We start from the raw sequence: 23,990 nt of genomic DNA on the forward strand, positions 1-23,990 counted from the left end.
TTGACTACCAAAATCTGAATTACCAAACAGTGTATTTGTCCACAGAACGGATATCACATCGAACGAAACCTTCCGTGATAGCACATCCTTACATATCTCGAGCAGCTGATTGGTATAATGACTCCTATACACGTACATTGGAAGGTAAACGTGCGGAAAATGCAACACGAGCCTGCCACAAAAACGATGTCTTATCGAAGGTGTCAATCTAGCGGGTGTTCGTTTCTTGTGTATCGAACGTATTTCTTTCACTGCTGCTTGCATGGGACATGGAACCAGTGATCGGTGTAATCTCAATCCACTCTAAACGTTCGTGACATCGTAGACGTTTATTCTGCGTAATGTTAGTTTTAGCGATTTTTATTTGCTATGCCGCGGTCTTCCGTTTTTATTGTGCAATAGGGAACACTTTTTTATATGGGTCATTTGTTGCAACGCGAGGTACATAAAAGTCGGTTCTATAAAGTCGTTCCAATGGACTGTTCAACTTTATTGCCAGAAGCATAGCGGAGGACAGTGGATAATTAGAAAGTGTAGCTAACGGCACCTGTTCTGAACTGATGATAACGGCATACAATATGCATGAAAAATCATTTCTACAATGGAAATTGTTTGCTAACTCTTGATACAAACATTGAATATTACCGTTAACTAAATGAGCATAAAATATTTAGTTATTTATTTGGCTATGAATTTTTTTATCTGATTTCTATTCCTATTTCATTGACAAAAAAACTGAAGGATTATGGACTATGATTATGTTCTGGCGGCATTAACATAAGCTTCACACTTAATTTCGACTTAAAAAACGGCCATAAAGATACCATTCAGTTCAAACCTCCTATAACACTCACCATATCTACTAAGAACCAAACCCATAGCTATCGCCGAACAAGCATTTCTGATGCTCGCTTGATCGTAGCTTTACGAGGCACACAAGCCTTTTTTATCTATTGCTCTACCGGTTTTGGCAAGATAATTTATGGTGTGAATAATGTACGATAAAATAAATTTAAAAAAAGACTTATTGACAGCACGTTGACCACAATAAAATTGGATACAATTCGCATATCAATGTGAGTATCTCTGTGACGTTTGAGGTGTACTGTGAATGTGTGATGTTGAGGATTTGTGGCGATAGCTTTTCATGCATGAGTGTGTATATTATTTTAACAGCTTCCAACCATATTGAACAGTCTTATGGAATGACATCTTCCTGCGGTCGGAAGATATGATCGAAAGAATTTTAGATTAGATTGCTTAGACTGAAATGGCCACATTGAAGCGGAGCCCATTTTCACAAGAGAAATGTTTAAGGTTTCTATCCGCTAGTATAGGTCATTGAAAAGTCACAAATATTTACGTAGATGTGACAGGTAAAATATATAGCTTCGTTTATGAGGTTGAAGTAATTTAATCGTTTTTTTATTGGTCGGCATTTCGATCGTGTCCAGCTTAGCATCGATTAAAAAGGCACGATACTATTTCAATGTATGACTTCCAGGTAGGGGGCAAAATACCAATACATACTTAAACTTCCTCGACGTTCCCCATAAGCTGTATCATCGCGAACCGGCGATGGCGACGTTTTTCGTAGTTTTATTTCGATGCACGTGGGCTATGTAGAGCGAAATGCGGGAATCTTCTTCAATCTGAATTCCACGAGTAGGCAACCCATTGCGTACCGTGGCAGCATCGGAAGCATTGATCGAAATCTCCACCGAGGCATATCGATTAGTCGGTGCTGTTTGAGTCAGACAAACCCAGTATGATAATCGATTATGCAAATGGGGAGCGATAAATTATAGCGACAAATTCAGTGCCACACTACGTGGGGTAAAAATTCGAATAGAATCGAATAATTTCTTGCTCAATTTTGGAACGAAGAGTTGGGTTGACGTTAATTATGATTTACAAATTTTAAGCAGCGCATACATAACACAACTATATGTTGTGTAAGGCGAGAGCATAAAAGTGTCGACTAAAGTTATCTTTTTGGTGCAAATTGAACGATGTTGGTAAAATAATTGTCTATTTCTGTAACATTGCCTAGTCAAAGCTTTACGGAATGGTCATTATTAATGAATAATAAGTAAATGAATATCCATATGGTTTATAAATACTTTCCGAAGTAAAAAGAACAAAAAATAAAACGGGCTAAATAAGATCATATGAAGAAACAAACACATACAATCTTGTATAGCTTGATAAAGATATGCCATGATTGTTACGATGCAAATCACAAACATAATCGTAGCTGAAAATCTCTATTTCGTTTCATTTTACAAAAAAAAAAACACACACACACAAGTAAATTATGATAACATGTTAATGGGAAGTAGAAGTAAAATTTTATAGCAGATCGTTGAAAACGATGATTAAGATCGCATGCTAACGTCTAACTGTGTCTGTATCCGGCGATAGGGACTATGAGACATATAGACTCAAGTACCCTATTTCGTTAGAATGGAGAATGTAATTGGACAATATGTTTATAGACAATAATTTGTGGTTACTGTATTCATGGAGGATGTCTTTGATTTCCGTTGAATCAATGTGGGAAATACTTTCACTTGTCGGCTTTGCAAATACTTTGTCTTTGAGATAGTACGTGACTGAGACACGAGAAGATGTTAACAATATTTCTCAAGTAATTCAGACTGGCATGGGCATAACTCACCTTTTTACGAGCTCGCATTCGGCCAGATTTAGATCCCGTCTAACAGATGTACGATGGGACGGTCTGTTGTCGTAGGTTGTAAACGTGAGGACATATGATGGGGAGTGCACCGATAAGGAACCGGCAGACGGAATCGAGGAATCGTCGGGCGACATCGCCGCTATCAAAACGTTATGATCTATGAATTTATTAGCTTCCGTTTCGTTACGAAAGCTTGTCGCTATACTGTTTGTGGCGTTTTATGTAGATGGTTTTGTAGATGAATGTCACCCTGTGACTAGAGTTTATGAGAGGTTCATTCCAGTGACATGACCAATTGAAATGTTAGCCCATGTCGACACTGCATCTATCCAACGGAAAATATCTTTTATGTTATTATTCAACATAGTCCCATGTTACATTTCTGTTCACGATCAACAAACTAGTGTAGCGACAAAGCTACTGAAAATAAACGGCAAATGTTTTAAAATATATGTTGGTGCTCCCGCATGCCAAACAAGCTCCCGACAGTGAAAAGATAAATAATAAGCTTGCATTTCGCTTCACAGAGGGACAGCGTACCTTGAACGAGCGAGAAGTGCCTTCACATGTGGAGTGCTTCACGTTTCCTGCACAACGGGTTGCAAGCAAATTTTGAACCGCCCGTCATTGGCAATAGCAGGCAGGGAATATAACACAAAAAAACCTCAAGCGACCATTAGCAACGATAGCCGTATTAATTAGCGATTCCAACGGCGGTTAATCTTACCCTTCTTTTACGCGTGCCGTTGTTCTGTTCTGTTTGATTGGATTTTACTCACTGGTTGTTGACTTGCGGTTTTTTTGGAAGGTAACTTATATGATTTGGAAGGTTTTATTTCCTTTTATTTTGATGAATTTTCAATGCTGCGACTGATTTTGAAGACGTTTTTTTATTTTAAATTAACTTGCATAGCTTTTACTACGCACGAGATCGTTAATAACATTTTTCCCATTACAATAATGAAAATAGTTAATACATATGTAAATTGTTGGGCTCCCGATTAAGTCACAGTTGGGCGATAATAATAATCTTAAATAATTTTTAACTGTCGCAGACGCCTAAAATGTTTGATTTGGTCGTTCTGTGAAAGCTGTTTAAGCTTGGTTGCGCATCTAAAATTGGTATTAATTTAGTATTGATGAATAAAGATCACTTTTCCAACGCCCTGAACCCAGTCTAAGAAAAACATTTTTAAAGCCTTTTGGTCAGCCTGCGCTTAACGTCCAAATGCTCGTAGCAACAAAGGAGTCACCGAAGAGTCCATCTCGCGATCTGTACTATTGAGGGTCTGTTTTTTTCTCTCTCCCTTTTTAACAATCTGAGTTTGTTTCTCTCTAACGCGCATCCCACCAAACTGTGAGGCAACCTAATGGGCCATTTTGCATAAAATAACCATTAGTGCGGGTAGCATTACACTTGTGGCGGGTTGTGCTGGTGGCACGATGTGGCTTATCATAAAGTTTATTAAATTATGGGGTAATGTATCATTCAGCTTGGCCACAGTCACCTATTCCAGTGCCAGCCGGAAGGGATTTGAATCAAAAGGCAGTGATTACCATAGATGTCCAGATTCAACCACCAACGCGAGCGGGCTGGATTAAGATGTGTACCTAAGAGAGCCTGCGGCTAAAGATCTAAAAAAAAAACAATTGAAAGGATGTCGGGGGAAAGCAAACGCCCGTTTTGGTTTGATCATTAGATCAACTTGCCGGCTGCTAGGTAAAAGTGGTCGAACAAACCGATAGAGACGGTTCGCTGAGTTGGTACGCTCGACCACGGCCTAGCTTCTCGTTTTAAGGGGACCGTACTGGTTTAAAAGTGGTGCAACATTCCACGGCCATAATTTTGCCACATCGCTCCATACACTTCGCCGTCATGCAGCTCTAGAGTGGAGGGTAATTTCCATTAAAATAATTGCACCAGCACGATTCTTCGAGCACATAAAACAAGCCGTAATAATCCATACATCAATCGAGTGAGATCGGGTGGTAAAATGTTGGGGGTGAGTTCTCTACCGTACAGGTAAAATATCGACCAAATCTCACGGACGGCCGACGCACTGCCACAGCACATGTTCACTCACATGCTCCATCCACTGCTCAACGATCACTTAATCACGGTCGCAAAGATCCTCTTCGCGATCATGGATGCAGCAGAACAGGATCATTATGGAATCGTGTACCACTCCACACTCTGGACGGTTCGATGTTTCAGCAAGCAACACTAAATTCTTGGGCCCACTGGGTTCACACTGGAAGCTGCCGCCTATCGTGCGTGAAATAGGAGGGAAACGATCAAATTCCGTTCGAACTCGGCTTGTTGCCCGTTGCAATGCAGTACGTCCTTTCGAATTGCAGATCGTTACCGTATCGCGATAATGCCCTTATTGCCTTTTTTCAACTGATGCCGTTCCGAAAGGGCAGCGAGGCGGTGTCGGTTTGCCAGTCACAGTGCTTCTCGTCGCCGGCGGTCATCGTCGTGATCGCAGCCTGGGCAAGCAACGAAGAGACTCGCAAAAATCGCAGCATTCGGCATTGGCCGGCAAAAACATTATCGGTAATGATCCCAATTGGATGGTATCGTTGTTTTTTGTTTCTTTCTTTCTTTTAACGTTCATATGTTCGTTTTGTGGGAAGTTTTTACTTTTCTTTGGTAATTGTTAAGTGTAAGTGCTTGCTTTAAAATATTGTTACTGACGTTCGTCTTATGCATGTCGTTGCGTGTCGTAAAAGCGTTGCGATATGCACTCTGTTTCGTGGGAAAAATTCATTTGCTTTGGTAAAATTTACGCTTGCAGCGTGATGGTATTTAAAAAGGTTTAATAAAACGGAATAAATAAGCATGTTAAACTTATTGCCTGAACCTTTTTGCTTTGCTATTGATTATATACTTGAATTCTATAAATATCCTTGACTCCAATTGACTCATCTTGGATAATAATTGTTTGACAACGTAATTCATATTTTCGTTACAATAAGTTAAAAATATAATTTTTCACTTATTAGTGAGCGATTGATTACTTCTTGAATTAAATCGATCATGAAAATTATTGTAAAAAGTTAACACATTCATTGTCATTATTTCAACAGTATCGGAACATTCGGTACTATAGCCAAGCAATACTACAACAAATGAACCAAAGCTTCCGGAGAAAATGCAATTTACCTGAAGGTGGTCCAGTTGTAGGTTTACACCTTTATGGACAATTTTATGACACCAATCCAAGGTTTTATGACGCAAACATGTACGGTGGTCGAGAGCAAGGGCTACTGTCAGTGTTTGCCTGCGTAAAGAAGAAATTGTATGGCGCGTGAGCCTTTCCACCCTGTTCTGTTTACTGTAGTAAGAATCAAATATTACCCTTGGAGATAGTTTAAGTCTACGGATTGGGAAAAATATATGATTCTTCCTATAGAGGTCTGTCATCTTGGTAATTGAGCGATACACCGTCATAAGCATGGTAGGATGAATGATTTTATAACCTTCAAAGGCAGGGTGGGTTATTATCTAATTACGCAATACAGAGTATAATTTCTTTTTTTCACGATCATTACGCTTTACAAAGTGTACTTAGCAATATGAAGGATGGGGATGAAAATTATGTTGAAAGAATATTGAAAGCACGGCAAGGGAAAGAGCACAAAAAAAATCTACCGAACATGACCATAATACTTAAATCTTGACAGCAGAACCGTCTTGTAGAATGACTTTCATCCTATGAAACTACCGCATGTTTCGAGCTTTGCTATAGTGTCAGCTGTTTATTTTGGTGGTGTGAGTGGCACTTAAAAAAACACGTACAGCGCCGACATGGTGCGTTTAATTAGACGACATTCATCATTTAATCAGCGCAGAGTAAACTTTTGTGCAACACTTTCTCACAGGACTGGAATATGCTGCTCGGACACTTGAACAATCGTCGAGGGTCGACACTCGTGGCAGCATGGAATGATTTGTGGACTGTCAAAAGGGTCATAACTTTTTATTCTTTTCACCGCTACCGCTTACCGGAAAGCTCACACAGGTTATTTGTGTGAACCAAAAGACACAAGGCGCTTGGCACGTGTGGTCAATGCTTGAGGAAATAAATTAAAGTGTCGTGTATAGGTCTTTTGCCACCATTCTACTTTATTTTTCGCATCCGGTGCGAGGTGAATTTATAGAAATGATTTCAAAAGATGGACAAACTGGACTGATCTTTGCGTCTAATGGCCAAATACAATTGTAGTTTCTGTTTGTACAAATTGTGGAACTATTTTGTTTTATTCAGGAGGAAAATTGTGAAACTATATTAGTTATAAAGACAGGGTTGTCAAGATTTATCGTTGAAATACTTCTAGAGAACGGAAGAATACGATAGGAGCACAAATAGGTGAAGAATAGCCAAAGGTTAATGATGTGCGTAGATTTGTCGTGCAGTGATTAATCTGAAACAATAAGGCACGGAACAGTGAAACCATTCCACCAAGATGACGACCACTTCAGTACGATCACCGCTCAACTGAATTGGCCATCTTAAACAGCTCGAAACGAGATGTGCATTCCGATTGACAAGATGCGAGCAGCAAGCTAGCTAATTAAATTACTCTCCACCGGGTAAGGTGAACTTCTGGGCTTAGCAATGCATCTTTTCTTGATAGTATGTGAAATGATTACGAATACGTGAGAGTATGAGCGTGAACTGCAAGCAAACGGACGACCTGAGAGAAAGATCAAGAACCTCTGCAGCACGTATGCCATGACCACATAATGGATTTGGCAGCTGTTGAAGTTGATACATACCATAAAAACGCTAACGTCTGTGATGCACTTGCTCGGTTAAAAGGAGTGGAAAATAAATTATGAAAAAATCATCATTGCTTTCAGGTAAGCAGTAAGTTTCACTAAGTAAGTAACACTTTGTACAAAGCGCATTTACTTTAAACGGAGTATTTGTTTTGGGGTTGAACATTTCATTGATGTATAGCATTATTTAAATATATAAATAAATAATTATTTGTGATGTGTAGGTTGAAGTCTTACTTCAAACTAAAATTTATCACCAATAGGCTACAAAAAAAGTAGGACTTCTTAGTTTAATCGTGATACTTATAAAGAAATTATACTCGTTCTTACTCTACTTGTGTTCCTCACCATGTTATTCTGACGTTGGGTTGATTGAATTAAAATATAACCATAAATTTATGCAAAGTACGATCAGCTATCCAACCAACAGATTTGCCGGAGAGGTGTGTAATATTTATCTAGTCGTCTTGCGCAACTCCACTCTGCAGTGAACAGGTTAGCATCAGAACAAGTGAGAGAAGTAAAATCGAGATAGTTGACTTGACGGAGGAAATACGATGCTGAGGAAACTGTTGAAGCTTAAACTCAAGCTTGAGTTTGTCGAGATTCAAACACCCGTCCTGATTGAGCTTACCAGGGAAATGATTCTAGAAAATAAAACTTACAAACCGGCTAAAAGCGTTGATAAAGCGGTTCTAATTTGCCTCATCTGGACCTTGACGGGCGACAAGCGACGAACCCATGCTCAGGAAGGGACAGCACTTTGGACACATTCGTCGCCTTTTTGCCCTATCGCAATTTACATACCTTTGCAAAAGTGGTACCAGCATTAGGACAGCCCATACTTTTAACAGCAGAACTATTTGAAACGGAAGATCTGTAGAGTATCGAGAAAACACAGTCGAACAAGACGTCTAATAGCTTGCGAGAAATTTTGCAGCTTGCAACCGTCTAACGATGGTATGAGAGACATAGTGAAATTGTACAATTTACGAGAATAACAACAACGCGTGGACAATGTCTTTGTATTGAACATCCATGGTACGTTGTGATGTGCATGCTTTCATCTTTAAATGAGTAAAATAATTGCTTGCATAAAACTGCTAAACACATTTTACACTTTACAATACATAATTTATGCACAATTTAAAGATCATTTCGCGTGAATAGAAAATAAAACCACCAGTTGTTGATACATCTTGATGTGTTTTCTGTATTGTGTAGTAATTGAAGGTAGATGTTTTGAATTTTCAAGCTTAACTTCGGCATTTTTCCTAACTTGTTGAAGCTGTACTGACCATAGAAAAATAAGAAGCACAGGAAGTAAAAACAGTGAATACCACAGCAAATCCTCTCGCAGTGAAGAACAGCGCTTAATCTCGGCACCAAAACTACATGGAAGTCGTGACGAGAAAATTGTTCGCTTAGCTTTGTTACAATTATTCAAACGGATGGTTGTGTTTCACGAGAAAGAAAGACGCAAAGCCCGCAAAGTATCTCTACAGATGGTTGTTGTCCGTTTGAGAAAAGCGACGACTTATTGGGTATTATCTTTGGTGCCGCTTGTCTTTTCGAATCGCTCTGTACGATGGATCACGCCCGATTGATTGACTGTGAAGGACTGATTAATGATAGTGGCATGATGAGGTGCGCGAAACTCTTTGAAATGGTTTGTGAGAGTTTTGTAGAGCTATAGCTTAACTTTAACCTAGTTGACTAAAACACATATTTATGTATGAAATGTAGTATATATAATATAATATGGAAGAACAAGATGTTCTTTAAGCACCACGAAATTTTGCGACCGAGTAGAAGCCCGGCTGGTAACTAGGCCACACCATAAAATAGTCCACTTCCTACGACCGCTTCCATTCCTTTCCGGTCGACACGATGTGTGGCGTACATTGGCATTTGCTACCCATAAATCGAAAATGAAAATCAAATCAACATCTTTTGCCCCTGTACCCCATCCTAGCCGAGGCAAGCATCTTCCTCGCCGGGTTTCTTGATGGCAGCCAGCGCTGTGTAAATATGCCCCTCCCGTCGTCAAGAGATGGCCCCTTCTGGGGTGGAGCGCATTTAGAGAAGTATTTATGTTGTCCCAGGCTACTCACATTGCTGCCATTGACGCTATTGTTACCACTGGCACTCGGGATGTTGCCGTTTCCGTACTGTGGAAAACATTGCGGAGGAAGACAAATCGGTTCACATACGAACTGGCTACCAGAGAGTCATCTTGGCCATCGATGGAACGTTCCGTCCAGATGGAACAGGCGTTCAAAGTGGCGTGTCTTTTTATGGGCCACTTAAGAGCGTCTCTACGCTTCCTTCGTCTGCGATCGGTTTGCGTTCGGCTTGCGCCATCCTTAAGCAAAGGCATGTTTATTTACAATGAGCGGATGAGGTTGGGATTTAGCCGTTTTTCCCTAAGAGTGCCAGCTTCGTTGATTTGTATTTATATAAAAACAAGCATCTTGGATATAATTATAAAATTACTATGAAGATGTTTGATGTGCAGTTAGGTAAAATATGACCCATTAGATGAATTGTTGATCGAATGTATCTAAAATATTCTCAAAATTATTGATTAAAGCAAAGAGTAATAGTTATATTGTTTCAAAAATTAAATCAAATCCTAAAATGTGTTCGAATCGTTTCGAATAATTGTTACAACACACCCTTTTTTCATCTTGGTTCATCTCATCTAGAACTAATAGAGAACAAACAGAATAATTTGCGGCAGCAAATTTTCACAAATCTATTGCTTCTGTGGGAGATTCGCCCTACGAACGGGCTTCAAGCCGTAAGCTTAAAAAGCTGGTCGAATAAATTAAGCTCGTACACTGTACACACACTCACTGACGAGCCTTCATTTTTCCCGTACACCGCTTAGTGTCGGCTCGATGTCAAAAACACAACCCCTGACAGCACGGCTGCGGGTTCGTGTGTTTGGCGTAAAATATCAAACTAGTTGTACTGCTACAACAAGAACAAAACAAAATTAAAATCTCAATACCATCCAAGAAGTTGTGGGTATACGTTTGCAAAGATCTGAAACACTTGAGACAGGGGGGGAGTAGCCCGTCTACGACACGCTTCAGTTGTTTTTTTTTTGTATGCATTTAAGCCGAACTAGTTCTGTTTTGTAATGTTCACAATTGAATTAAATTATCCTCTCCATCGTTGGTTACACAACCTGGCACAAGATACACGGCTAGTTGTGTACCAGAACAAAAATGCACAAATGTTTTTGTTTTATATTCGGACGACCATCATTACGATCAGAATGAAAGTATCCGAAAACAATGAATACGCATGCATAAGTTGTGGTTCCGTTGTATCTGTCGGAAGTTAAGCCCGCCCGTTTGCTTAATGCAACATCGTGCTGAAGCTTTCCTCCGGTAGAATAGGGACGATCTTTTGCCCTCAAAGCAAACCACACCAAACATGTTTGTTTGTTTTGTTTTGTGCAATGGCGACTATCCGCCGAGCTTCTGAGCGCGGTATTCCCGGGCTGGCTGTAGTTCTTTCGATGTCGGCAATGATGGTGATGATGTTGTCTACTTTACATTGAAGTGCAGCCCTAACTGGCAACGCAAGACGTATCTTTGCTTTGCCGCTGACAGCGAATGATCCGATTATGATGATTCAGAACGTAAAGATGAGCAACGGGAGAGCATCTCGAGTAGGGCAGGGACAGGAAAGGAAAACCGGTGCGCATCCATGTGCGGTTGAAAATTGATGTAGAATAATTATGACACTTCTTACTTGTGGCGCGTTGCTGACGGGCTCGAGGTTCGGGGCCCGCAGGCATTCGGACAATATCTTCATTTTCCCAATGGATTACGCTCATTTCTACCGACAGTAAGTGAGGGTCTTGGGGCAGCATGACGCTCTGCCGCGCATGAATGCGATTGAATTTCTTGCGCTTCAGCATGCCGCAGTAGCATCAAGCTGATGTGTAATGCCATAATTTAATAGGCAAAGCTTGTTCGACGATTACGCGGCCCACTGTAGTATGATAGCATTTGGGGTTAATGTACGTGCACCTAAAAATAGTGTAGCAATAATAAAAAAAGTATCAGAAATAAAATATGACATAAGAAATAGAATCATTATTTTATGGCAGCGATGGTCTATTTATATTGAATATTGTGCTCATTACCGCTATAATATACCATTAAAACTAACTAAAACTAACAGTCCACTCTCGGTGTTGCTACACTTTCCAGGGTTGACAATCCGTCACATCAGTAAGCGGCGTTTCAGCGGAGGCTTGACAGACTTTCCGTTTGCAAAACCTGTTCTAAATTGCAGATACAAATCGAGCGAGTGGGGAAGAAAATATTACAACCAAGAGACGAAAAAAGGTTGAGTTTTGGCACAACCCAACAAAAACAGGAAGGCAAGCAGATCGGAAAAAGCAATCGGAATGAAAATTCGACAAGGCAACACCAAATCGTCCACGGTTTAAGGCCACACCATCCCCTCGCGAGTAGTGTGATGCGCCCCAAATGGTGGTGCAAGTGAAATTTACAATTTCTCAAGAAGGAATCCCACCAACAGGAGCACGGACCGGCTGTTGTCCGCGCGATTCGTTACGATTGTCCTGTGTTGAATGTTTTTTTGGCGACACAAACGATTTTTGGTGCAGTAGATGAAACAGAAGGCATGAGAAGACGCAGAGCGCAAATCGTTGGGGCAGCATTTTCGACTGATTATGCCTGTGATGGTGTGGAGAGCCGGCTGAGGCTGGTTGAATATTCGAAACCCACTGTTGCATCGCACTCACTCGCATCCTCCGACCTATTCACTAGCAAAGGTGAGAACGCGCACGCTGGCCGGCAGGCCAGTTAAAGGCTGCGTACCGTTTACCTTACACATCGATCAATTCGCTAAAGCTCGCCTCCCGAAAACAAACAAACGACAAACAGTCAAACCAGTTCCGTCCAGGAGTTGACATGGTGACATGTTGCTGCCGGACCAAACGTACGAGCAGGCGACCCTCGGCCGGGAGCGTCTGAGAAGCTCGTCAACATACGATGATGGCGGTTTCCCGCGGTTGTACACGCTGAAGGAGCTCGATGTGAAGCGGTTGCAGCGAAACTTGCGTGGAGCTAGCATGTACGTCGATCGCAGCGTGGGTGAGGAATTGGCGGGCGTACTAACGAATAATGAGATGAAATTTGGCATTCGACCGTCGGATGAGAATGGTGAAGAAAGCGGCACCAGTGGAGTGGGCAGTTCCGGCGAGGCGGGTAATTCGAGGGACGGCAAGCGGCAGGAGCATGATGCGCGTCTCTCGATGACAAATGGTGGCAGCAAGCACCCAGCAGTTGGCAAGTTAGCCCTACCGGAGGAATCGACCACAATGTATCTCGATTCGGAAAGTCTGTGGAGTGGTCGAGTAGCATCTGCTATGGCGAATGGGCATTCCTACACCAAAACGATAGAGAGAAGCTGTCAAGCGATCGATGCTAGATGTCGTACAAAGAGTAGTCAAAAGGCGCCATCCTCCAGACAGCCGGATCATACGGATCGAGGCATTGGGCTGGAGTCGGCAAGCTCACAGGGCAGTAGTCTCAGTTATTCTAGCAACTCCAGTGAGGACGAGGATTTCGAGGGTTTCGAAAGTGCCCTAAAACCGACGAGGCAGCAAATGTGTCGCTCGAGAATGGATGGAGTGATAGTCGATGCACCTGCCCTACCCGATGGTCCTGACCCGGGTGAACGTGACGATTACGACAAGACGTCGGATTTTTTCAACAACATTCCGGAATTCCAGGGCGAAGCGCTGGGCCCGTTCAGTATCGCAAACAAGGGCACCGAACCGGACTGGGGTAGCATTCGCACGAACGTGGACATCTTGCGCGCCTGCGAACTATTCCTGATGCGGCATCGGATGCGGCCAGACTTCTTTTGCAAATACAAAACGGCAATGAAGTAAGTTGAATGACTTTTGCTATGTGAACGTATCCTCACATGTTCTAACTTTCAATTCCTTTGCCACCGTCACCCGTTTGCTTCTCAGCCCTTCCGTTTCGGCACCGGCGTCATTTCCGTTGTCCCGTGCGCGAACACCCATTGACGTGCGGAAGCCAAAAAGCGTGTCACCACCGATGCAGAGGCCGGTGTCTCGAGCCCACGGGTCGATTAGCTTCTCGCGTGCCTCCACGACTTTACCAATCGATCGAAACTCGGCTGATCGGCCGGGACCGATCTACAGTGTGCCGAATCGTAGCGGCAAAAAACGACGTCCGAATGCGGGTAAGTAAGAACACGCTATTTGTTGCTCTTTTAGTGTTTTTTTCCTGCAAAGGAGGCCGTTGCTCACCATTCACACGCCACTTGCAACGGCCACAAACAGTCATGTTGTCAGGGTGTTTTTGTTGTGAAAATTGAAATTAATGACCAAATTAATCCCATCGCAGGCAGAACCTGACACCATGATCAGCATGGCTTTGGTGTTCTCTGGTGGTAAAGAGCCCATTTCTTTTTGAAACCTTAAGCGCTAGGGCGTAGCCTTAAAATGGAAAAGATGTATTAAATTATTGGGAATCGAGACGATAGTCTGCTAGCATTTGATATCTTCAAAAAATACCCTATATTGATTTTGCGTATATCATACGTGGAAGTGCGAACGGCTCTAAAAGGTTACATGTGATGAAGAATGAATCAAGAACGCAAATACCTCATAGCTGAATGCTGTTTATTTCATAACGGTCTGCTTAAAGGTCTCTTTTTGATAATCCGTCATACTAATATGATCTAGAATATCTATGAATTAATTTATCAGTAACGGTGCTCTGAGCCACGTCAACAAAACGAGATGTGCAGGGCTTATGTGGTTGAATGTTTCATACCTCTACAAACGTATCCAGCCATTGTTGGATCAATCATCAAACAATTATGATGTTCAGCAAACATGTCAGTATATGATAAAAGTGCCGCCAAGGAGGGCAAAAGCATTGAGATGAACAGTCAGTGGTTTGCAGAAACATTAACAAATGATGATGAACGATTCACATTTTTTTAACGTAATGCTGTTGACGTGATGAAATTCGGATACATCACGCTGGCATGATGACTTTTGGTTCAAGAGAGACTGAATGATTGATCATCGAGTGTCGACGGCACAGAATTTGCATTATGGATGAAAGTGATTTGTTGAAATTGAATATATTCGTATGTTCGGATCGTTTTATTGTTCTATTAAAGATGCTAAACTATCATATAAATATAGCTATTTTTAATTTGATTTATAAAATTACGATTCCCGAAAGACACTTAAGTTTTCTCCGTTTTATAAGCAAACAACTTGATAATAAAATGGCAATTGTCATTGTAAATCATTTTTTTTTTTGACCACACAACCCAAATCTATCGATAAACATTCAACGACACGTATTCGGTCACTTGTTTATGTGAAGTTTACATCCATCAAGCATTGATGAGATGATCAAGTGATAGAATCCGAGGTGATTCTAGTATGGCGTTACGACCACCTTTCAACCTGAACACGAGCACGGATTTAAGTGAATTGCAGTTCCAAGGTTAGGGAATCAAGGGAAGAAAAAACGGATAATTTAAGTTGTATTAACAGGTCCGTGGCAGGTAATTTTTCTTTCATCGTCCAGATTTTTGAAGAGTGAGTTTACGCTTTCGATTGTTTGCTCTGGTCCGTCAATTACAAGCGTGTGGGACAGGCTGTTTTTTCCAGTTCGTGGCTTTCTTGACTATTCTCCCTCCCAGTCTTTCTCTCTCTTTCTCTCTCTCTCTCTCTACCTCTCTCTCTCTCTCTCTCTCTCTCTTCCTCTCTCTCTATATATATCTCTCTCTTTCTGTGTATTATCGTATCTTTGAGTCTATTTCCTGTGTTTTTGTTCATTCTACTGTGTTGTGAGGCCTACCTGGAATAGGGTGTTTTTTAAACAATTCATTTTACCTCCCTGTACCTGTGCCGCGTTAAGAACAAATCCTCGACCAGTTATCATACTGGGGACGGGTTTCTGTAAACCAGAGGACGAGTTGAAAAAATATAGTATATCAACGTTCTCTTGCGGAAATCTGCGAAAACGGCGAGAATAAGTATCGACGGCGCACGCTGAAACCATGCTGAAACGTCAAAGGTTTCATTCAATTATGCGTTGCAAGTGAACGATGTTATCAGTTTAAATTCAATTTTGATTAACATAAGTATGCCCGGTGCGATTAAAATTTATGATTCGTGAAATACCAGAAAATGGGCCCTTCGCTCGAGAAGCAATACGAGTGAACAAAATAAACAACCGGAGCGTGATAATGCGATCGCACAGCAAACTGCAGACGAAACGGTGGAGTAAAAGGAAACTGCACAATCTGCGCGAAGTAAACGCAAACGCACGTAGCGTATGCGCAGGAAAAGTCGAAGGTTGCTGACTTGCACCACTCGCTTAGGACAACCTGGCATTTGGATCATTCGGGGCAAAGGGACGATAAGCGCAGCACATCACGTCAACATATGGGGATGTATATCCGCCTGTAAAATGACCGTCTTTTTAATGAGATAAACACGATAAAAGTTGTATGTAGGCGTGTGAGAATAATGTTGATAAGCGTGATGTTAAGAATGCATCGCGAATGAATGTGATTGTACACCGCGATAAAACACCAAACGTTCCTTTTTACATTGTAAGAACATGTTTGGTTTTCAAGTATGGAACCATAACAAGAAATTTTAAACAGCATATTGGGTTGACAAAACAAACAACAGATTTAAAAAATAACATGTTTCGATTCGCCGGTTATTTTATTTTAATTTAGTTTTTTGAAATTAATCTCAAAAATACTTAATCAATGATGGTAAAGGTTTCAATGACCTGTACTAAATTTGTACTAAAAATCCAAAAAACACACCACGAGTCCTTCGACGTACGCTTCTGGTATAAAGGTGAAAGCTCTGCAAAAATAGCGGGGTGTGGCAAAAGCTCCTCAAAGCTTGAAAGCTAGGTTAGAGCTTTTCTTGTTTGATTTAACGTATACATTGAAATGAAGTTATTTAGCTGTTCAAATACAAAATACAGTTTTTCAAATGCATTGTTAATCGCTACTGTTCATGTACGTTTTGAAAAGCATTAAAATATCGAAACGTGATAGAAGTAACGGAATAAGAAACTAAACAAAAAGACTCTTAAGGAGAATCAGCGAATAAGCTACCGTACTGTATCAAGTTTATTTATTGTTGATAAAAATAAATTTACAAAACATTTACATAATATTTAGAAATGAGCATATAACTAAACTTCATAACCTCTCTTCGCAGAACACCGTGAACGCAAAAGTTGTTTACTTGAGTTTCATCGTCAAACCAGAGTTATATATAATTTTTAATCCGTTAATACTTATTGCTTGAAGCTGTAAATTAAATGATTATTGATCTGACCCACCCCGATACTCAATACAATGCGCCATTAATGAACGTTTACATTTCATGCGCGCTGGTGTATCGCCTCTAAAAAAGACGTCGGCCATACCTCGGTTCCCCATCAGCCTTTACAGATCCCTAATGAGCAGATTAACCCAAAGCATAATGAATTTGCATAATAAATATGTGAAATGATGACGGCGTGAGTAACTAAGGGGATTGACGAAGAAAGCGAACAAAATCACCTGAAGTGTCTGACAATAATCGCGAAAATCGCACTGTGCAATGTCCTCAAGGAGCTTGATTTGTATATTTGGCGATGAGTTTTCTTCGTCAGTGGCGCTGCTTCAGCCCTGCAGGGATGTTTCAATGATTGCAGCCGCTGATAATATAAGTTGCAAAATGCAAGAATGAAGAAAAAACTCAACATCGCCAGAATATACTCATTGTTTCCATTTACGGGCGTGGAGCTTTGGGGAGCATGTGATGGTACAAAAAAGACTCCCAACAATGTTGCAAAGGTAATTTTTCGTGTAATGAGAATCTGCCTGTGGCAAGTGATACTTCTTTTGCCTTTTGCTCGGCGCAAACGAATCACTGCGATGGGGATGCAAGGCATTCTTGCGATTTTTTCACCTCTTGCGCGTGAAGATGCACTCGTGGCTCTCCAGACGGGCTCCAAATTGTGCTCATCATTCATGCGACGGAAAAACGCTATTGATAATGCAGAAGGCCGCGCCCGTGCCTACCGATTCCGGGCTAAAGAGCCGGAGTGATGCAATCAGGTTAAATTTGCCCATTAAAGGAACACAGCCCATCCGAAATGAGTCGTGCTACCCTGCGCAGCGTCAGACGTTAGTCCGTCGTGTCTGACATGTCTCATCTGACATCGTGCACAACAAAATAATCGAACAGCTCACATCTGACCCGCTAGGATGGCCCGAACCCAGCACAGCATTTGTGTGGACCTGTTTTCTCCTAATTAAATATCGGCGAAAGGTTTTTGTGGAGATTAGAAACGATCCGGTATTCAAACGTCGGATACTCTGGGCAAACGTGAAAACGGCTTAGAAACAGGTTCCTGCGCTTAAATGCGTAAAGGGAGTCGGTCTAAGGCTTGTTGAGGTTCGCAAGAGTCTGTGGTATGAGTTTTGAGTTAGCGTGTTGGTAGAGTTTTATGTATTCGTTTTTCACTCCTTTCTTCACCATCGGCTCAGAGACCCTTTCGAGTGGCCCCACACATTCGTTTAGGACACATGGTAAAATGACAAGCGTCTTGCAGAGCGAGCGAGGTAACATGCAAGATAGTAAAAATGGTAGAGAAAGAGAACAATAAAACCTGTTCACTTGACCGTACCTTTACGCGTGTGTGGCAGATGAACCTGTATTGGAGCGGAACTCTCCGAGCGTGTCGCGGAAACGTGGACGGAACCTTACTTACACTAATAAACGGCGTTTGAGCGACGTAGTTGGATAAACTTTTTGATGTTGCATCTCTCTTCTATTTACTTTCCCTGCATCTGATCGTACGAATTCATTCATGCGATGAGCTTTTTCAAAGGAGAGCTTTTTGCGTGAACACCTAGAAGCTGTGAAATGAATTATAGACACAATGCGGTTGGTTCTTATTAAAGTTTCACAAAATTATTAATAATAGAAATTTATTAAAATTTAAAATGGGACTGTTAGGATAAACCCATATATTTTATTCATAATCAAATCTTTTCTTTCAAAATAATGTTACGCAAATTAATAGAACGTTACACAAATCGTTCATAAGATGTAGTCTCGTGTGGTTCAGTGTCCGATTCTCATACATACAAATCTTTTATGATAGCGAAGGAGATAAAAGTTTAGGAGCATACACATGCCGTTTCAATGCTGTGCCGTCGATCTGCAAAGCTTCGATCAGTTGGAGAGGGGTGGATCAAAATTAAAAGAGAGCATTTTCATTCGCTCACAAAACAAGCTTTTAACCACGATCTCACAGCCGTGTTCATCGCCATCGCATTGAGCAAATTTTAGAGAGGTTCGTCGCTTATTCGTTCAGCGAAATCTTTTGACATGACGCTGAACGCATACTTGCGCAAAGCTTTTATTCTTAATGCACGAAAAGAGTGTTGGTTACTCCGGCGTGAGTTCCGAGCAAAGAAATAAACGTTGGTGTTGCTCTTCCTTGCAAGTTAACCTTTAGTGGTGTGGGTTTCATCTGAGCATGGTCGTTTTGAAAGAGAGAAGAATGGTGAAGAAAAGGCAGAAAAATGTACAATAGTGGTTCGAAGTACGATCGTTTCTGTGCGTGGTTTCAGATTCGAGAAAGTTTCCGCTGACGATGGCAGCGCGTATGAGCTCTGTTAATGTGCTACCATAAAGTGAAGGTGCTGGAAAACAAATCCAGAAGTGCTATATGCTTTGAGCAGGGGTGTAATCCAATTTAAGTGTAGCGTTAAATGAAAGCGTGAACCTATATTATAGATCGCAAACATGCACCAACCGCTGCAAAAATGTATAACGTGTAGCGTGTAAAAGCCGTCGAAAAGGTATTAGTAGTGTGAAAAATATACGTAAATAATTTGTTCAGAGCTGAAATGTGTGACAGTGTTTGACAGTTGAAGCAGTGCATTGTTTTGGTGGCTAATACCAGTTAAAGGTGTTTTCGTGACCCTTATTTGGCTCTCGCTAGTTGAGCCATTAGCCATTTAGCCAACGGCAGCACCAGTAGGTTTATCATCATCATCATCATCATCATCAACAACAACAACGACAACAACAACTTCAATAACAAACTGAACAAAGCGCAATAGAAAGGAAGGAACTAGCCACAATAGCGACAGCGTCGAAATTATCCCAGTCGGTGTGTTTGTAAAGTAAAAGAAAAGGGGAAAAAGAACGAAGCTACGGAAGGTTAGAAACACGATTTAAAAGGTATAGAAAAGAAGGACCAACAACAGCATTAACAATAACGCTTGTAGGCAACAGTGAGCAACAGATACGTCGGAAAGGTTATGTATCCCAGAGAAGAAACGGGATAGCATCAAGTGGTAAAGCAACAGAAGAAACCATGCTGAGGCTGCTCGTCGGTTGTCCAAATGAAGCATTATAAATCATAGGCTCCGTAGGGCTTTCGGGAACCTGCGCTGTGTACGAACAGACAAATGTTTTTTGATGGAGGATTACGACGGTGGGCTACAAGCGCGGCGTCGATCTTTTTTCCATCCCTTGTTTGACGGGCGTTGAAGGCGGTGCTGTTACGAACGAAGTGGTAAAAAGCTCGCCAGAGAAAGAAATTCAAATAAATGAGAATGATGTATGGTTAGAGAGGTCGAAGTGTTATTAGGAAGCGAAAGGGAACGAAACAAACGTAGAAAACAGATAGCGAAAGAGCAGTCCGTTGCGCAGTGGACAAATGGCGCAAAGGAAAGAAAACAAGTTGGGGAACTAGTGTAATAATAATCTTCGAATATACCGGAATATAGCGCAAGGAGTTTTGTTTGAAGCTGGATGTGTGTAAGTGCTATGCTTGTGTTGCGTGAGTTTGTACGTGTATTTTTTCATGTGTATATGTATGGTTTGTGTATGTGTGTATGTATAGTGAAGGGTAACAAAAGCCACAACTGGAAAGCAGCGAGCAGGGAGCTGTGTAGTGATTTTTGTGACCCAAGCTAAGGCGTTAAGACGGGATAGAGAAGTTGAATGAAAACATGCTGTCCGTAGAATGGTCCTACAAAACACATTGGGTTAGAGTGTTGAGATACAAAAAATAACGAAGAAAGAGTATAGATGAGAAAACGGGAGATACGGGAAAAAACGATTCCTCAACCCAATAATTACAGCATAACATAATCGCTTGCCGTAGCGCCATAGTCAGTGCAAAAGAAGAATAAGGGAAAAAGCCCAATACCCAAAGTGAAAAAATCGTTGAACAGCTCGCAAAAAAGAAAATAAAACCACATTCCAGACGAGTTCACATATTTTGGGGGTCATCGCGAAAGGGTGTAATTTATGTTGAGTAACGCAAAAAAAAAACAGGATTAACCGAGTGATAAGTTGTGCGAAACGGCTTCACGGATGATCGTCGAAGTTCGTTCCTGAACACACCCGCATGGTGGATGTGACGGAGTGTGCGAGCGAGCGTTACGATAGTGCTTCTCCGAGCAAAATGGCCACCCTCGGCCTGTCGAAGGTTTTCATCCTGGATAAATACTTTACAGAGCTGCAGAAGTTTTGGGAAACGGAAAAGAAGTTGCAAGGTAAGCAGACACTAGATGGTTTTGTGAATTGCTCTAAAACAGAGCAGATTTGCCAAACATGAAAACAAGTCGATGGTGTGTTAAAGCTCTAACACGTATTTTGAAACAGTACTTAGCCGCTTGCTCATGTGACAGGTGGGTAGCATCGCGCTGCACGAACGATAACGTTGCTACCGCTTAGTCGACCGAACACAACAGCCATACACTCTAATTAGAATGTCCAACGTTGCCATTGCAAGTGCCACGCTGCACATGTGCACAAGCACCCGAGTAACACGAACGTCTAGCGACTAGGGTAGCGTACGCTTCTCCTTTTTTTTTTGAATGAGTTTGAGTTTCGATGTAGCAACCACAAAATTGTTTTTGCTCGATGCGAACGTTTGCGTTGGATGCAGAGGCTCCAACGGTGTTCATTCATCCTACTGCTGTCGTGGCAAAAGAGCACAGGCGGCATCTTAAGACAACCATCACCGGTCAGCGATCGCGCCAACCTAATGACGCACGTCATTAATTTTGAAACGAAATTATGCTATTTATATCGTTACTCATGAAAATGATTCCAGCCTTTGACGACAGTGCAGTAACAACAACAGCAACTACATCAGAAAGCAAGCATCTAAAATTCCTTATGATGGGGTTGTGTGAGCGTATGCTGCAAGCGAGCAGCCAATTAATGAAACACACTGCCCCGTAGTCGTTTTTCAAACACCCCAAAAAATGATCGTGCCTCGTGACTACAAAAAATGTCAACTATGATTCGAGAGAGAAAATCAGATAATGAACCTACGAAATGACTGCGGCTAATTGCTTTCAACTCATTCGGTAGTTAGATTTTATGGTGGTCTATAAAGACTATCTTTTGTTGGTTATTTTTCTTACCGACATGGTATTAAATGACGCACTTAGTATGTAGAAATTGGTCTTTGTGGTGGTATTTTATATGAAAGGAGCAGTTAAATAGTACATTAATGTATGTTGGTTGAATAACTTACATTTCAGTAGTTAATATTGCAACTTTGCATTGCCAAAACATGACCTTGTATAAGTATATTGAGCGGTGACGTAAAGCAGTGTTCAAGACGATCGTACATACCCTTCACGATGGTCACCGCCGTGCTAATGCTTTTGGTTAACAAATGGAACCACTCACTTAACCTATCACGCCACTGCGCTCGCCTTAACTGATTGCAGCTGCAGCATCTACCACCGCTCCGGGCGCACTGCACAAAGGATGCCCAAAGCACTTTACGTCGTGCATCCGTCTATCATCAATCGGAACCATGATGAGCAGGCAGCCGACTGCTCGCCAACCTTATGCAAACCAACTTCCCCGTTTGATTGCGAACTGCATTGCATCGAGCAGGATCGACCTGCAACCAAACATTAATTCTTCCGCGACGCTCCAACGACCGCTGTTGGCGCTGTCCGTTGGGTGTTGCATTCAAGTAGCTCTGTTCCAATGCAGCGACCAGGCTGGAATGGAAATGCCATCTCCGGTTTGCCTGCGTTTCAGCATATCGGGTTCGGCCATGGATTTCTAATTATTGCCTCGTTTGTTTGCTGCTCTTGTGTAGCAGCCTTTAGCATTTATCAAACGATCTTTCTTCGTGCGTCGTTCTTCCTTGTCGTACTGTCGTATGTGTGGTGTTCTGGCATCGTTCGGTGAATATCACGATAATGATGATCATGATCCATCGGACGGGGTGGAGTGCATTGAATTTGGGATTTTATTTGTTTCGGCTCGGAGAAGAACGCGTGCAGGTCGTCAATCGGGGATATGAGCGACCTGTACGAAATAAAAACGGGAAACATCGTTCCGAAAATTATAACTTACATATATGTTGTTCATTTTCGGTGCCTTGTGTCTGGTTCTCCTGCTGTTTTGATTCTGTGTTGTTATTTAATTCGAGCCCGATTGCGATCGAAACGGCGGAACCTTGAACCATGCATTCGTTTGCCGGAGCGTTGCAGCGTGCTTTCCTCGCCAAGCTTGAAGGTTGACGACGCCGGGCGCTTTGGCAAAGTGAATGTTTTCTTCCGTTCTTCAAGAAAACTAGCCTTCTTCAGGAATCAGGGAACCGGGTTCGAAAATGGCCGGACTGAGTCTGTTTTTATTTTGCACTTATGCCGTTCTCCACTGGTGGGCAGCTTTGCTTTCGTCGTTTCTTTCTGCTGCTTCCAGTTGGTCGAGCTTTGCGACGGCGCGACCATCATCTTTGCGGCGTAGTTGGTATTATTATGGTATGAAAAGTGTTGTTAGTCAGGTTTTGAACATAGTGAGAATGATTGCATACATTGAATTATAGTAATATATTGTTGAACTGTCGTTTCATTGTCACATTACAATAAATACCTTGGTGGTGAGATTTGTTTGTTGGGATTTGTTGTTGTGGAAATCTGTTGCACATTTTGTTTATTTGTTTTTGGATAAAGTTTACGTTGAAAAATATGTGAGATAATGTAGAGTGTTGTTTAGAAAAGAGTAAAAAAGTAAGGATAAGAAAGTTTAAAGATAGTGTAAAATTTATATTTGGCCATTTTCTATATAACATTTACTTGACGCATTGGCATACAAATGTTATTCAAAGAGCATGCACTATCCCTTACTTGTGCGTTGTGCATATGTCCCGCGCCAAAAGCCAACTCGCGCAAGTGCCTTCATTACCGTCCAGCTCGACAAGCAACAGACAAGGGATCGCGAAAGGCTAAACGGTGGCACAAGCGACGAACCCCCGATCATTGCAGTGGTGTGGAAGCGAAACAGGATGCCAACGGATGGTGTGCACAGACATCTTGGTGGATGTTCCGATTTCATGTTCGGAACTTGATTTCCCCGCTTCAGGCCTGGCA

General features: G+C 41.7%; 1 protein-coding gene across 5 annotated transcripts in view; it reads left to right on the top strand.

The window, feature by feature from the left end:
* The window catches only part of LOC121595867 (unconventional myosin-Ia), a 72,284-nt gene that overhangs the window by 22,493 nt on the left and 25,801 nt on the right, over positions 1 to 23,990 (top strand). For 3 of the 5 annotated variants that reach the window (XM_041920194.1, XM_041920192.1, XM_041920193.1), the window contains 2 exons: positions 11,720 to 13,430; positions 13,519 to 13,754. In XM_041920194.1, the coding sequence (XP_041776128.1) occupies positions 12,457 to 13,430; positions 13,519 to 13,754 (1,210 nt within the window). In that variant the 5' untranslated portion in view covers positions 11,720 to 12,456. Of the gene's footprint in view, positions 1 to 11,719; positions 13,431 to 13,518; positions 13,755 to 19,006; positions 21,141 to 23,990 lie in introns of those variants that run through there. The other 2 variants (XM_041920196.1, XM_041920195.1) reach the window with 2 other exon arrangements.

Source organism: Anopheles merus, chromosome 3R (genome assembly GCF_017562075.2).
Source record: "Anopheles merus strain MAF chromosome 3R, AmerM5.1, whole genome shotgun sequence".
Classification (NCBI taxonomy): domain Eukaryota; kingdom Metazoa; phylum Arthropoda; class Insecta; order Diptera; family Culicidae; genus Anopheles; species Anopheles merus.